Source organism: Panthera onca, chromosome A1, assembly GCF_046562875.1.
Source record: "Panthera onca isolate mPanOnc1 chromosome A1, mPanOnc1 haplotype 2, whole genome shotgun sequence".
In the NCBI taxonomy this organism is placed as follows: Eukaryota; Metazoa; Chordata; class Mammalia; order Carnivora; family Felidae; genus Panthera; species Panthera onca.
In genome coordinates this window covers 68,348,183-68,360,954 of record NC_138339.1, presented here as the reverse complement: position 1 = coordinate 68,360,954, position 12,772 = coordinate 68,348,183, and the positions used below count along the sequence as shown (strand labels likewise).

General features: G+C 37.5%; 1 protein-coding gene across 1 annotated transcript in view; it reads left to right on the top strand.

Annotated features, from left to right (window-relative positions):
• CAMK4 (calcium/calmodulin dependent protein kinase IV) overlaps nucleotides 1-12,772 on the top strand; it is a 224,946-nt gene that overhangs the window by 122,488 nt on the left and 89,686 nt on the right. The window contains exons 4-5 of the mRNA XM_078447513.2: nucleotides 6,863-6,925; nucleotides 9,140-9,222. Of these exons, the coding sequence (XP_078303639.1) occupies nucleotides 6,863-6,925; nucleotides 9,140-9,222 (146 nt within the window). The remainder of the gene's footprint in view (nucleotides 1-6,862; nucleotides 6,926-9,139; nucleotides 9,223-12,772) is intronic.

Sequence of the window (12,772 nt, the reverse complement as noted above, 5' to 3'; positions counted from 1 at the left end):
TCTGAGAGACTTTTCCTGACCTTCCATCTCAAACAGCACCCTTCGCCATCCTATGTCCTTAACCTTTTTTTTTTTTCCTTAGTGTTTATCAACTCTGGACTGTTTGTTTGTCTGTTTTTGTCTTCAGTAGAACATAAGCTTCTCAGGACATAAAATTCCTAGGAAGTTTATCCATTTAGTTCACTGCTATATCCTCATGGCCAGAATAACATCTGCATAGTGGGTGCTCAAAAATATTTGTGGAAGAGGACATCTTGGTGGCTCAGTCAGTTAAGTGTCTGACTTCAGCTCAGGTCATGATCTCGCAGTTCGTGGGCTTGAACCCTGTGTCTGGCTCTGTGCTGACAGCTCAGAGCCTGGAGCCTGCTTCAGATTCTGTATCTCCCTCTCTCACTCTGCCCTCCCCCCACTTGCACTCTGCCTCTTTCTCTCTCAAAAATAAGTAAACATTAAATTTATATATATATATATGTAATACATGTATTTGTGGAATTAATGGATGAAGTTAATTGGATACAGATGTATATAGATTGATAGATTGAATGATGAGAAGATTATGTTCTCTTTGTGTTGTTTATACCTTCTCAGTGGATTAGAAGCAAGGCTGTGATAGGAGAGTGAAGGGAGGAGGGTGTATTGAATGTTAGAGGAGACAGAGTATAAAGTGTTCTGTTGTAGAGTGAGGAGCTGAGGGTCCCCTGAGATTTGGGGTCATAAATTAAAAATGGAACAAGTCAAGATGGTTGTGCACCTTATTACGGACACTTCAGTTCACTCACAGACATGGAGTGAAAGAAAAGTAAAGTTTGACCAACTTAAGCGTTTTTCTTGGCAAACCCCAATAAGAGCAAAGGATTTGGGGGAATATGCACATCCATGCTTATCCTAATGGACCATGGAATCTAAGAACTAAAAAGACAGGAAGTAGAAAGCAGAGAGTATGCTATTTGAAATCAATATTTTTGAAGGGGTACAATTGATGATAATGATAAAGCCTGGAATATGACCATGGGAATGGGTTACTAGGAGGGAGTAGAGGAAGAAATTGTTGGAATTTGAGGAAATAGCAAAGAAACTAGAGGCAAGGATGTTGATGGGATCATTCACATGAAAGTTGAAGTTGTTAGGAATGATGACAGATCAGTGGTTGAGGTGAAGTTGCTGAAACCTGCTAAAATCTTCAGTATAGGATGAGTAACAAAGAGATAGGAAGATGACTAAAACAAAAAGAGGTTGCAAATTGTGTTGGCTGATGGCAGACATTTTAAAACAGCTGAGGTTTTAGGGGGACAAGGGAGGAGAAATGGTTTAGAGATAGCAATGAAGAACAAGAAGGACACCTACCCTTCCAGGCCTGTGATATATTTCCTATTGGGACAAAAACAAGACACCACTTGAGAGGACTATGAGAAAAGTAAGGTATCATGAGATGTCCAGGTTTCTATTAGATCAAGAATATAGAGAGAATAATCAGACTTTGTTAAAATTCCACAGTGGTTGGAGATACGAGCCTCAGTATTTTTATCTGTGTCCCACATTTGATTTTTGCATGTTCATACAGCAATTCTTACCTTTTAAATCCTTGTAGGCTAAAACCGTCATTCTTGAACTTAACAAAGTGCCAGCTGTCAAGTCTTTTCATCAAGCATGTTAGTGCTGACATGTACTTGTTGATATGTCAGAAAAGAGGATGCTAAATTAAGCAGAAGCTATGCAGAAGAGAATTGCTGTGAAAATTTAAAGACACTTGACTTCTTATTTATTTATCCACTAATAATGTGTATTTTGCCTTTTTCTACAAAGTATTTGAGGAGCACAGTTCTGTACTTCACATTCCATTCTTTGGTCACTGTGCAAACCACAGATGAGCCTAAGAAACCAGAGAAAGAATAGATAGACAAACAAGATTTATGGTCTCGATTCCTGCAAAGAACATGGGATGAGGCTGAGCATTTGATGTGGAAATGCCACTGTACTTGACTGAGTCCCAGAATTAGAGCAGTGGTCTCTACTCATATAGGTCACCCCACCTCACCAAGAGTACTTAAAATTCCAGAGTCCGGATCTAGGCCACATCTGAGATGGCCAAGCGGCTCAAGTTCACCAGAGATCTGGTGTTAAAAATCCTCTCCTTCCCAATTCCTTTACCACCTGTCTCCATCTGTCACTCCCACAATGCAGAAACGGGTTTCCTTTTCTTTCTGTAAGCCCTCATTACTTCTTCTTCACGTATTTTTCAATCCTCTCTCCCTTCTTTTCTACAACTTTCTCAGCCCCAACACAGGAGTGTTTTTGCTGTGTATCTTAACGAAGGGTCCGTGTTTGATCAACTGTTTTCTGACAGTGGAAACTTTTTCTCTCAGATTACTCTATAATCATACATTTTGTTGTTTCTTTTTCTCCCCCCATGGAGGCAGATAGCAAAATTGGGATTTCTTTCAATATTAAGGCATCTTGAGTTCCATGGAGTATTAAAAGTGTACACATCTGTGTAACCACTTTTATTAAATTATTTCATTAATATTTTTCATATGCATAATCTTCAAAAATATGTTTTATATTGAAAGTATTTCAAAAGCTATTAAAATTGAATGTTTCAAAAGTGACTTTATGGAGATTAAAGGAAATACTTCTTTGAATTTTTAGGGCAATTTAAATAGGGGAGCTAAAATAGGTTTTAAGAAAAACCCCATGTGCCCAAGCCATTCAAATTGGTAACTAGAACAATGACACAATGTAAGTAGAAGACAGAGCTCTTAACGATTAGCAGTAAAATGCAGTAAATTAGAGAGGCAGGAATGTAATCCTATTGTTGTCAATCTGGTTTACCTTGTGACTGATAAAAACTCAAGAACGCATCGTGACTGGAGAAATTCCTATGGGCTTCTCCAGATTCCTTCTGTCTACCAGTCTTCCAGACCAGGGAAAGCTGGATTGCCCACTAGCTACTTCATGCAGTTAGGCCAACCAGACACACACCTGAAACTTCTAGCCCTTCCAGCCACTTCTGGATTTGAATGGGACATAATACCTTATGAGGAGGGGTATAGCATCACGACTGCCAAAGAGACTGGATATGCAACCTGAAAGTATGGAAAAGTTAACACCAAAAGGTGAGATTTCACCAGTGGGAAACAGGATAAGGAGATCCCTGGGCAGATGCCTGGGGTCCCTCCTATGAACTTCTTCAATCATGATAGTCAGGTAAAGCTTCTCTGGATAAGTACTGTATGCCAACTGGCTGCAACTGCCCGTATGACCTGCTATTTCTTTATAGCTCATTGTGACACAGTAGTCAGTGTGCTGACTGCATCGTGTCCCTGTTACCTCACCGTACTTCCATTTTCTCCCACTCTGACTGCACCTTCCTAATAAAACACCAGCGTGTTGATCCTTGCCTCATATTTGTTTGCTGGGGAACCTGGGCTAAAATACATCCCCTACCTTAGAATTTCAGTAACATACATTATATATTTTATAATTGTGAATTGTTAGTAACCAAACACTATCATTCTTCAAGGTATTTTGTAAATACTGAAGGTAATTTTATGGGTTTCAGTATTGTAATGCTGCTTTGTTAAAGCCATCTGTTGACGCTTCTGAAGATGCTAATTATAGTAGCACTTGGAAGCTAATTTCAAGTAGCAATAATGACTGTTCAGATAGTTACCCATTGACTTTTATGGTGTGCTTGACTGTTATTTTCTAGAAAAACATCACTTATTGTGAGTGGCAGGGTCAGGGCTCAGTCCCCCTCCTGACCTTTCCAGGAGCTTGGAGGGGGAAGTCAGAAGCAGGAAGGAAATACTAACTTCTGGAACAAGAGAAATATTGGAAAGATGTGAGAGATATGGTGGTCAAGATACACACCTGTGTGACCTTCAAGATGTGACACCTGTACCAAACTCTGAGACTTCGTTTCAAAAAGAAAGCAAATGGCCCTCAGCATATCTATCTGGGAAAGACTCTGACCTCAGTCTTGTCTTGTTCTGGTTTCTCAGTCATGTATCTGTTCATTTCTCTTTAGTCAACTTCTCCCTTTCAGCTCTACCTCCTATTGGTTTCTTTGGTTGGCATCACTTTGACTTGTAGTCAAGGTTTTGTCACTCAATTTACTCTCTTTGGATTGGTTTTTGATGCTCCATTTTTTCTCTAAGTTCCCTCTTCTACGATTCTTATCTGCTACTCCCTTCTCAGCGTCCACTGAAGACATGACCTGCACCTGATTTGACCTAGGCTTCAGCATTCAAGGGAGAAGAAAGGAGACTGTGTTTGCATTTTTTCTTTCACTTAAATTATTACTAAATTTTTGTTCTTCTCTGTCGCCTTTCTATTTTAAAATGTATGATGTTAAATTTTCTGGAATAGTAATTCTCAGGCTTTTGGGCATTAGGAACCCTTTATACTCTTCAAATTATTGAGATTCCAAATGCCATAAACATTTGCTATATTAGAGATTAGAACAGAATTTTTAAAGTATTAATTAATTAAAAACATAATAATAAACCCATTACATTTTGACATAAATAGTATTTTTTATGAAAAATAACTATATTTTCCAAAATTAAAAAATACTTTTGAGAAGAGTAGCATTATTTTGAAAATCTCTTTCCTATCTGGCTTAAGAGAAGAACATTTGATTCTCGTCTGCTTCTGCATTCCATTTGTGGTTTTGTTTCAAGTACAGATAAAAATCTAGCCTTACTCAGATATGCAACTAGAAAAGAGACAGCCTCACATATGCCCTGAAAGAATCTCAGGGATCTTGAAGGGTCCTCTCATCACATTTGAGAACCATTGATCTGGAGTACACTGGGAAAATAATTATCATTTAAAAATTATTTTTAAAAAGAAATTAGTTCTGAATTCAAAGCAAGTAACTATATCAGAAGATTGCCAGTCCAAGCAATCTGGTGTGTTCTCAGCATTTCTACAGTTCAGATGAATTAATTGTCAAATAGCTAAAATGTAATAAAAATGTTTAAAAACTCATCCCAATATGTAATATATGGGACACAGCATGGTAAAAAAAGAAATTTGCTTAAAATGCATAATTTTATTAGAAAAGCATTTGTTTAATATCAATATATCATGTTAAAAAATTAAAGGATCCCACTGACTTACTTTATATTGATTAGAAATCTATGAAAACAAGAAGGAAACCTTATGTTACATAAACTCTAAATGTATAGTGAGAATAAATTTGAATACTATCGGTCTTTTTTCCCTGTTTTAAAAAACTTTTATTATTTAAGTACAGTTGACACACAGTGTTACATTAGTCTTGAATAGTAACAGTCTTAAATAAGAAACACTCAAGTTCTTAAAAATTTTTAAAGCATTATGCGATAATGAACATTATGTTTATTTTGTAATAATGAGGAAACCTTTATTAACCTGAAGCGAAGATTGTGATAAAAATAATCTGTATCCACTGCATGCCTCTTATATGAGGCACCTAAAATAGGCCAACTCATAGAAGTAGATAATAGAATCGTTACCAGTGGGTGCGTGGAGAGGAGGAGTTGTTCAAGGGGGTACAAAGTTACAGTTATCCAAGATGAGTAAATTCCAGAGACTGTTGCGCAACATAATGCCTACAGTTAACTATACAGTCTTGTGCATTTAAATGTTTTTTAAGAGGGTAGATCTCATATTAAGTGTTCTTACCACACACACACACAAACACACACACACACACACACACACCACAACACAAAAGGACACAGGAAACTTTTAGAGATTATGTTCATTAGTACAAGCATAGAGATATGTCCAAACTCACCAAATTGTATACATTAATTATATGGGGGTTTTTTGGATACCAACTATACCTCAGAGCTGGAAAAAAATAATAAAAAAATAATGAAAATATTCTCTATCCAAATTTTCTTCATAAGCCATCTGCCGAAACTGAAATAGAGCGCACGGCAAGAACTTTTTGGAAGAGATCTGTCATGTCATCTGGCTGTTCTAGAAATGCCTCTCTTTTTTAAAGATCTTTCATTTAATACAAGTAGAGTATTAAAAATGGTCCCTGGTAGGTGGCTCAGTTGGTTAAGCGTCCGACTTCAGCTCAGGTCATGATCTCATAGTTCATCGGTTCGGGCCCCACATTGGACTCTGTGCTGACAGCCCAGAGCCTCGAGCCTGCTTCAGATTCTGTGTGTCTCTCTCTCTCTTCCCCTCCTCCACTCACACTCTGTCTCACTCTGTCTCTCAAAAATAAATAAATGTAAAAAAAATGTTTTTTAATGGTCACTGGTAGTAGCAGACTCTATTCCCTTTGGCTCTCGCAATTTCAGAGAAAAAGGGAATACATCTTTCTTGATTATTTGAGCAAAATTTCTGGTGAGGGCCCCGACTGGGATGACTTGGATCTGGTGGGTATTTGTGACTCAACCACGGTGACCAGGGAGGAGTACTTTGATTGGTTTGGCTGGGTTACGTGCCCACCTGTGTGAGAGAAAGGCAGGTGAAGTGATTGACCACCCAGTGGGGTTGGGACAAGGGTTCGTAAGAGAAGTGAAGAGGAGGAGGAGACATAGGTTGAGATGAACTTTTTGCCTTAGTGGTGAGAGTAGTGGTGTCTTAAATAGGGCCAAGCAAGAGGTCTGACAAGTTGTGATCCACATTTGTAACTAGTTCTACTTTATGTCTGAAGCAGAGAAGAAAGACATGCAACTGAAAAAAAAAAGGTGGAGTAGGAGGAAGGAAGAGACACAAAAAAGCTCAGGAATGAGCCTCTACCAATTTCCCGATTCACCCAGGTGGTTTTTGCTGTTTCTGATTCTCTGCCACAGTTAAGACATTTCTAAGGTGGGAGTTTCTTTCAGTTTTTCTCTTTCATTTTGCCTTCTAGGTGGACAAAAAAATCGTAAGAACTGAGATAGGAGTTCTTCTTCGCCTCTCACATCCAAACATTGTAAGTCATTTTTAATCTTCTATTTCAAAAATTTTCAAAGTTATAGAATGGGGTTTTTCTTCTTTGCTGGCCATGCTATTAATGAGATACGGATTCTTCCACCACCATTAGGCAGCCGTGGCCTACCCCTTGTCCTCATCTGATCACATTTTTTAATTCAGCAGCTGAATAAATCTTAAAAATAATACCCCTCAAAAGAGTCTCGAAATGGACAGATCGGCAATACATGCCATCTTTGTTTTCATGCATGAAAGGGTAACTAAAAATTGAAGTTTTGTTTCACTCTAAGAAAACACTGGCTTCTTCCTTTTGTGTGCCTATCTTATTAATATGCCATTGCTGAAAAAGCCTGTGAAGAAAATGCATTGCTTTCCAAAGTCATTTCAGTCTCCTTTGAGAGAGGATCTACTTCAGAAACAATGTGAAGATTCAAATAAATGATGTACTTCAATGGGGAAAATAACATGTCCTCAGAAGCTCTGCTCTAGGCTATGTCCAGACAAAGGTGCTGAGGGAAAGGTCTGGCAAAAAGCTTTCTGGAGCCAATGAAGTGAAAAGAACAAAATCATTTTCCAGGCCATAACTTGAACTGAGCCAACTACTTAAAGACAATATTTTACTCATTTCTTGAAAAAGTTATGGTGTCTAGGAGGATGACCTACAATGCTTAGTTAGGCTCCAAGCAAAGTGCTTAAAACTTAATGTATGGGTTAGCAATGCAGTCAGCTATAAGTAACAGAAAACTTGAATATGGTAGTGTAAACATATATTTTCTTATGTTATAATCAGAAGGCAGGCAGTTGCTGGCATTGGTTCAGCTCCTCAGTGATGCTATTCAGGACCCAGACATCTTCCACCCTCACGCTGTTCCTTCATTGTCCTAAATGGCTGCTCCACAGTTTTCACAGGTCTTCAGGCCTATACTCAAGACAAAAAGAACTGGAGCATGCCTGGGTGGCTAGTCGGTTAAGCATCCAACTCTTGATTTCAGCTCAGGTCATGATCTCACAGTTCGTGAGATAGAGCCCTGGGTAGGGCTCTGCACTGACAGCATAGAGCCTGCTTGGGATTCTCTGTCTGCTTCTCTCTCTGCCCCTCCCCTGCTCTCTTTCTATCTCTCTCTCAAAATAAATAATCTCTAAAAGAAAGAAAGAAAGAAAGAAAGAAAGAAAGAAAGAAAGAAAGAAAGAAAGAAAAAGAAAGAAAGAAAGAAAGAAAGAAAGAAAGAATTGAAAAGGCTTCGCCAGCAGAGTATGATGAGAAGAGTAGAGGCTTTTTCAAAATTTCCAGCTGCATCAGAATTCTCTTCAGATTTTATTGGCCAAAGCTGGCCACAAGATCATCCCTCTTCACTGCATGGAACTGGAAAATTGGGGCAGGATTATCCTAGGTGGCTTAGACCAATCATGATCCATAATTTGAAGCTAGGCATCTTGCTTTTCTATACAAAATCTGCTTGCAATAAAGTAGGGGGAGAAGAGCTTTGGGTAAGCAATTAACAAAATTTGCCACATACAGTCACAACTTTTACATTATCCATCTTTTTCTTTCAACAACAAGTCAATGTAGAATTTTCCTCAAATGTGGATGAGTCCTGGTCACTAAATTCTCTGATATACGGAGGAAAATATCCAAAATTGGGTGAGTTATCTGAGTGTGATGCGAGTCTTGTTATAGTCAGTCAAATCACTGCCATCACTACTTTTCTGAGGATCTCTTCATCCACCAGCAACATTTTAGCTGTTGAGAGGTATCCTTTCCATATGGACAGACTTTAACCTGGTCCTGTTCTGCCTCAGACCCCTAATTCCAAGTTCCCTTCCAGGAGAAAGAGGCATTTACATCACTAGCAACCATGATGCTTTCAAATGTCTCAAGAAGCTTTGTTTGTTTGCTTTCGTTTTTTAATTCCAGAGCATTTCAGAAATTTTGATGTTTTGGCAAAATTTAGGAAGTGTTTCTAGGGCAGTTGTCTTTGAATTGTCAAAAAGAAAAATATAAAAACTGAAAAGGACCTTTAAAGAAATGAGGTAGTAACTGGTCAAAACAACCAGAGAGTGAAAAATGGCTACTGTTACCAGAATGCGGAAACTTTATTGATGATGATCCAATATATTGCTATTACAGAGAGTGTTGTTTTAGTCACAGTGTTAGCTCTTTCCTAGAAGGATGAAAATAAGGAATTTCTGATGTATTTTTAATATCTTTTCCCAGATAAAACTTAAAGAGATATTTGAAACCCCTACAGAAATCAGTCTGGTCCTAGAACTCGTCACAGGAGGAGAACTGTTTGACAGGTAAGATGGTCCTAGAAATCTAACTCAAGAAAAGTTTTGTTTCCAGGCACCAAAAAAGTATCAAAGGGAAATTTCTTCTGATGATTTTCATAATGACACATCGTACCACTTGATAAATTCTACCGAAATATATCTTCAGAGGAGTATAGAATGGAAGGAGAGTGTTATTTAATATGATGTGGGTGTGTGAAAATTTGGGATGCTTAGTAAGTGAAAAATGAAACACCATAATATCCATTTACTCTTGCAAACATTTACTTTCCCATTAAAAACAGAATTTCTAAAGACATACTAAATTTAAATTAAATAGTAACAGTCATGAGAATGTTTCATGAAAAAATATTTGATGAAAATTATAGAAAGTTAAACATGTAATAGTATTCTCTGTTATGATCCAAAAGCTTATAAAAATCAATACACTTCAAATGATTTTTTTAAGGCCTTGTTTCTCTATTAGGCTGTGTAGAGTTCCAAGAGGCAGAGTAAAACCTATGCTGTTATGTCCAGTTATAGCCAATTTCAGTTGTCTGGTCATCTGTTCATCACTCGAGGCAGAGGTTTGAGGATGCCAAGGAATATGCCTAAAAACCTGGTGGAGCATAATATAGGCAAACAATATGTACAAGAGACACAACCTTTAAGTTTCCGTGCCTTTCGCACCTTCCCCATTTTTCTGGGACAATTCCCTATTTACCTAGATGGGCTCTTAGGAGCCCTTTGCTGTGCTCTTTTGGGTAGTCAAAAGAGAATGGAATTGGAAGAAGACAAAGTGACTAAGTAGGCATATATGAGGAAGAGTTAGAAGCTGGGTACTAATACAAAGTTCCTGTTGGTTAAGAATGCATTAAGAGAGAAGTGGGCTGCAAAGAGAAGACAGGAGAAAGATTGAGGGAACTACTGATAAAGCATGAGTGCCTGGCACATAGTAAAATCCTCAGTGTTTGCTGAATGAATGAGCAACCACTATAATGAATAGACTGTAAGGAGAAAGAGATCTGAAGGGGATAGGGTTAGAAGGTGTCAGGAGAGGAGCACTCCTACCTTTCCTCCCCACCCAGACTCTACCTAGTTTAATTTGATGCCTGCATGAAGCTTCCAAAGAGATTCATGTTCATTTTCAAAGGTTCTGTCTGTTTTTAATGTTACCTAGTGCAGATTTGGGTCTTCAGATAGGAAGGAGTAAAATGGTCCAGTTTGATTGGAGCTACATGTGTATCTTCAATAGATAAATAATTTTTTTTTATATATACATTGAAATGTTCTTGGAACAAGTTATGTGGTTTATCAGACTTTAAAAATTGTATATTTGGGGGCACCTGATGGATCAGTCAGTTGAGCATCCAGCTTTGCCTCAGGTCATGATCTTGCGATTTGTGAGTTCGAGCTCCTATGTCAGGGCTCTCTGCTGTCAGCACAGAGTCTGCTTGGAATCCTCTGTCCCCCTCTCTCTGCCCCTCCCTGACACATGCTCTCTCTCTCTCTTTCTCTCCGAAGTAAATGAATATTAAAAAGAAAATTGCAACATTTTAATTAAAGACATATACTTCTTGTGGCATTTGGATTCATGTCTAGATCTTGACTTAAAAGACAAATAGCTGACTAAGAGTGATTTACTTAACCTCTCTGAAACTCAGAACAAATTTGAAGTGATTCTGTGTTGCTAAGGAAGCTGAGACACTGATCCACTGTAAGAATAAAGACCATCATGTTTCCTTATGTTTAGTGAAGACTCTTCTAGACTGATTAACTTGAATGCTACCAGAATTTGCCAGAAATGGCTTCTTTTTTAACACCTCTATAGCTAACTCTTTCATGGACGTATTTCTTCTTTAGGCACATTAATAGAGTCAATTTATAGTTCAATTCTGCTGCCTTTGGAGTAAGAAGGTCTCTCTAAGGAGAACTAACATATTATCTGCTAATTATAGTCTATCAGAGAGAAATGCCATGTTCTTTAACTGTAAATAACTACAGGACAGGAATGGCACACTAAAGCCATCATCTACCAATAGCACTTACTATTTACCTTCTTACCTCTATTTGTTCAAACTATTTTGGAATTAAGCCTTTCTGTCCCTCTCCAACCTTTCATGAAAAGATTCTGTTCTCTCATCTTGTAGTAGTCTAGTTGATTTGATGAGACAGAGTTAATTCAGCTCTAGATAAAAATGAAAAACTAAATACTGTTGAGAAATTTCATTTACAGAGGTAAATGGACGAAATATTCAGATTTAGCAGAAGACATTTAAAGAATGGCAGACAGCCAGTAAAGCACTCAATCACTTAAAAACTCTTAGTGGTCTTAGATCCCAGACTTTTTTCCCCCTTGAATGTTGTTGTCCACATATCTATTGCCATATCTGAGATGAACTTGGTTTCTCCGTTAGATTACTTAATTCTACAGTTATCTTTAAAATTGTATCAAGTTGAAAATATACCCTGTGTTATTATCCATGTATTTCTTTCTTTCTTGAGAGTTAAAAATCATAATACTGTTTTGTTTTGTTTTTTCCTGTACTTCAGTCAGAACCAAATTCATTTAATTGCAATGATCAAAATTCATTCCTGGTCTAATGATGACGTTAATAGTTTCTAATAAATTAACTAATGGAACAATTGATGAAGAGATGATTGTGTTAGCCCATTAGAGCCAAAACGTTTGCATTTTAGTAGCAAAAAAATCTATTCCATGGTGCTTCTAAAGAACTAAACATAGTAAAAATTCAAGTGGAATCTGCTGTTGCATGTAGAATATAAAATAGTAAAGTGCACAGGACAATTGATTAAAAATTTTGGAATCAAGTCAGTGATTTTTTTTTGTGTACAAGAAAATCCCCCCAGAAAGCCCTTTACAAAATTGAGACATGATGGGAAAAAGAAAGCTCCAGAGGTTTTCTGCTTCATCTTTCTCAATCTAATCATCTGCTTAGAAATTCACTGCATTTTTTAAATTGACAAAGTGTGAGATTGTTTGCTTTAAGAGTAAATTTTCCTTTTTTTTTTTTTCAGAGAATGATTGTATTTTAAAGCAGCCAAGTTAGAAGTATACTTACAGTCTTCTAATTATATTTTTGAAGAAGTATTTTTTCCTGATTTTTGTCTAACTCCAGTATCAGAATATGTTATGGATTTTTAAATTGTCTCGCTTTTTCTGTTTTCTCCTTGGGTTTTTGCTTGCCTGATTATGCTTGCTTAGATGCCAAACATTACATATAAAACATTTTGGAATATGAGGCTTTAAATGCTGTAACCTTCCAAAAAAGCAGATTTTCTTTTGCGGGCAGTTAAGGTAAGGAGCAGATCACTTTAATTCAATCAGGTATTTGGTTGATTCAAAGTGGAGCTTCCTGCAGGGAGATCTAGTTCTTATCAACTCCTACTCATAGGGTTTTGATCTTTAAGGGTTCCAATTTAAGCCAGGAGTTGTTCCAAGCCCTTTTTCTTGACACACGCTAAATGCCAGCTTCTGTTCCTTCCATCTTGTGAGATGGCCAGAAGCTTTGTTCATCTTTTCAGCCTGTTAGCTACTGATATCGAAGCAGTAAATGCC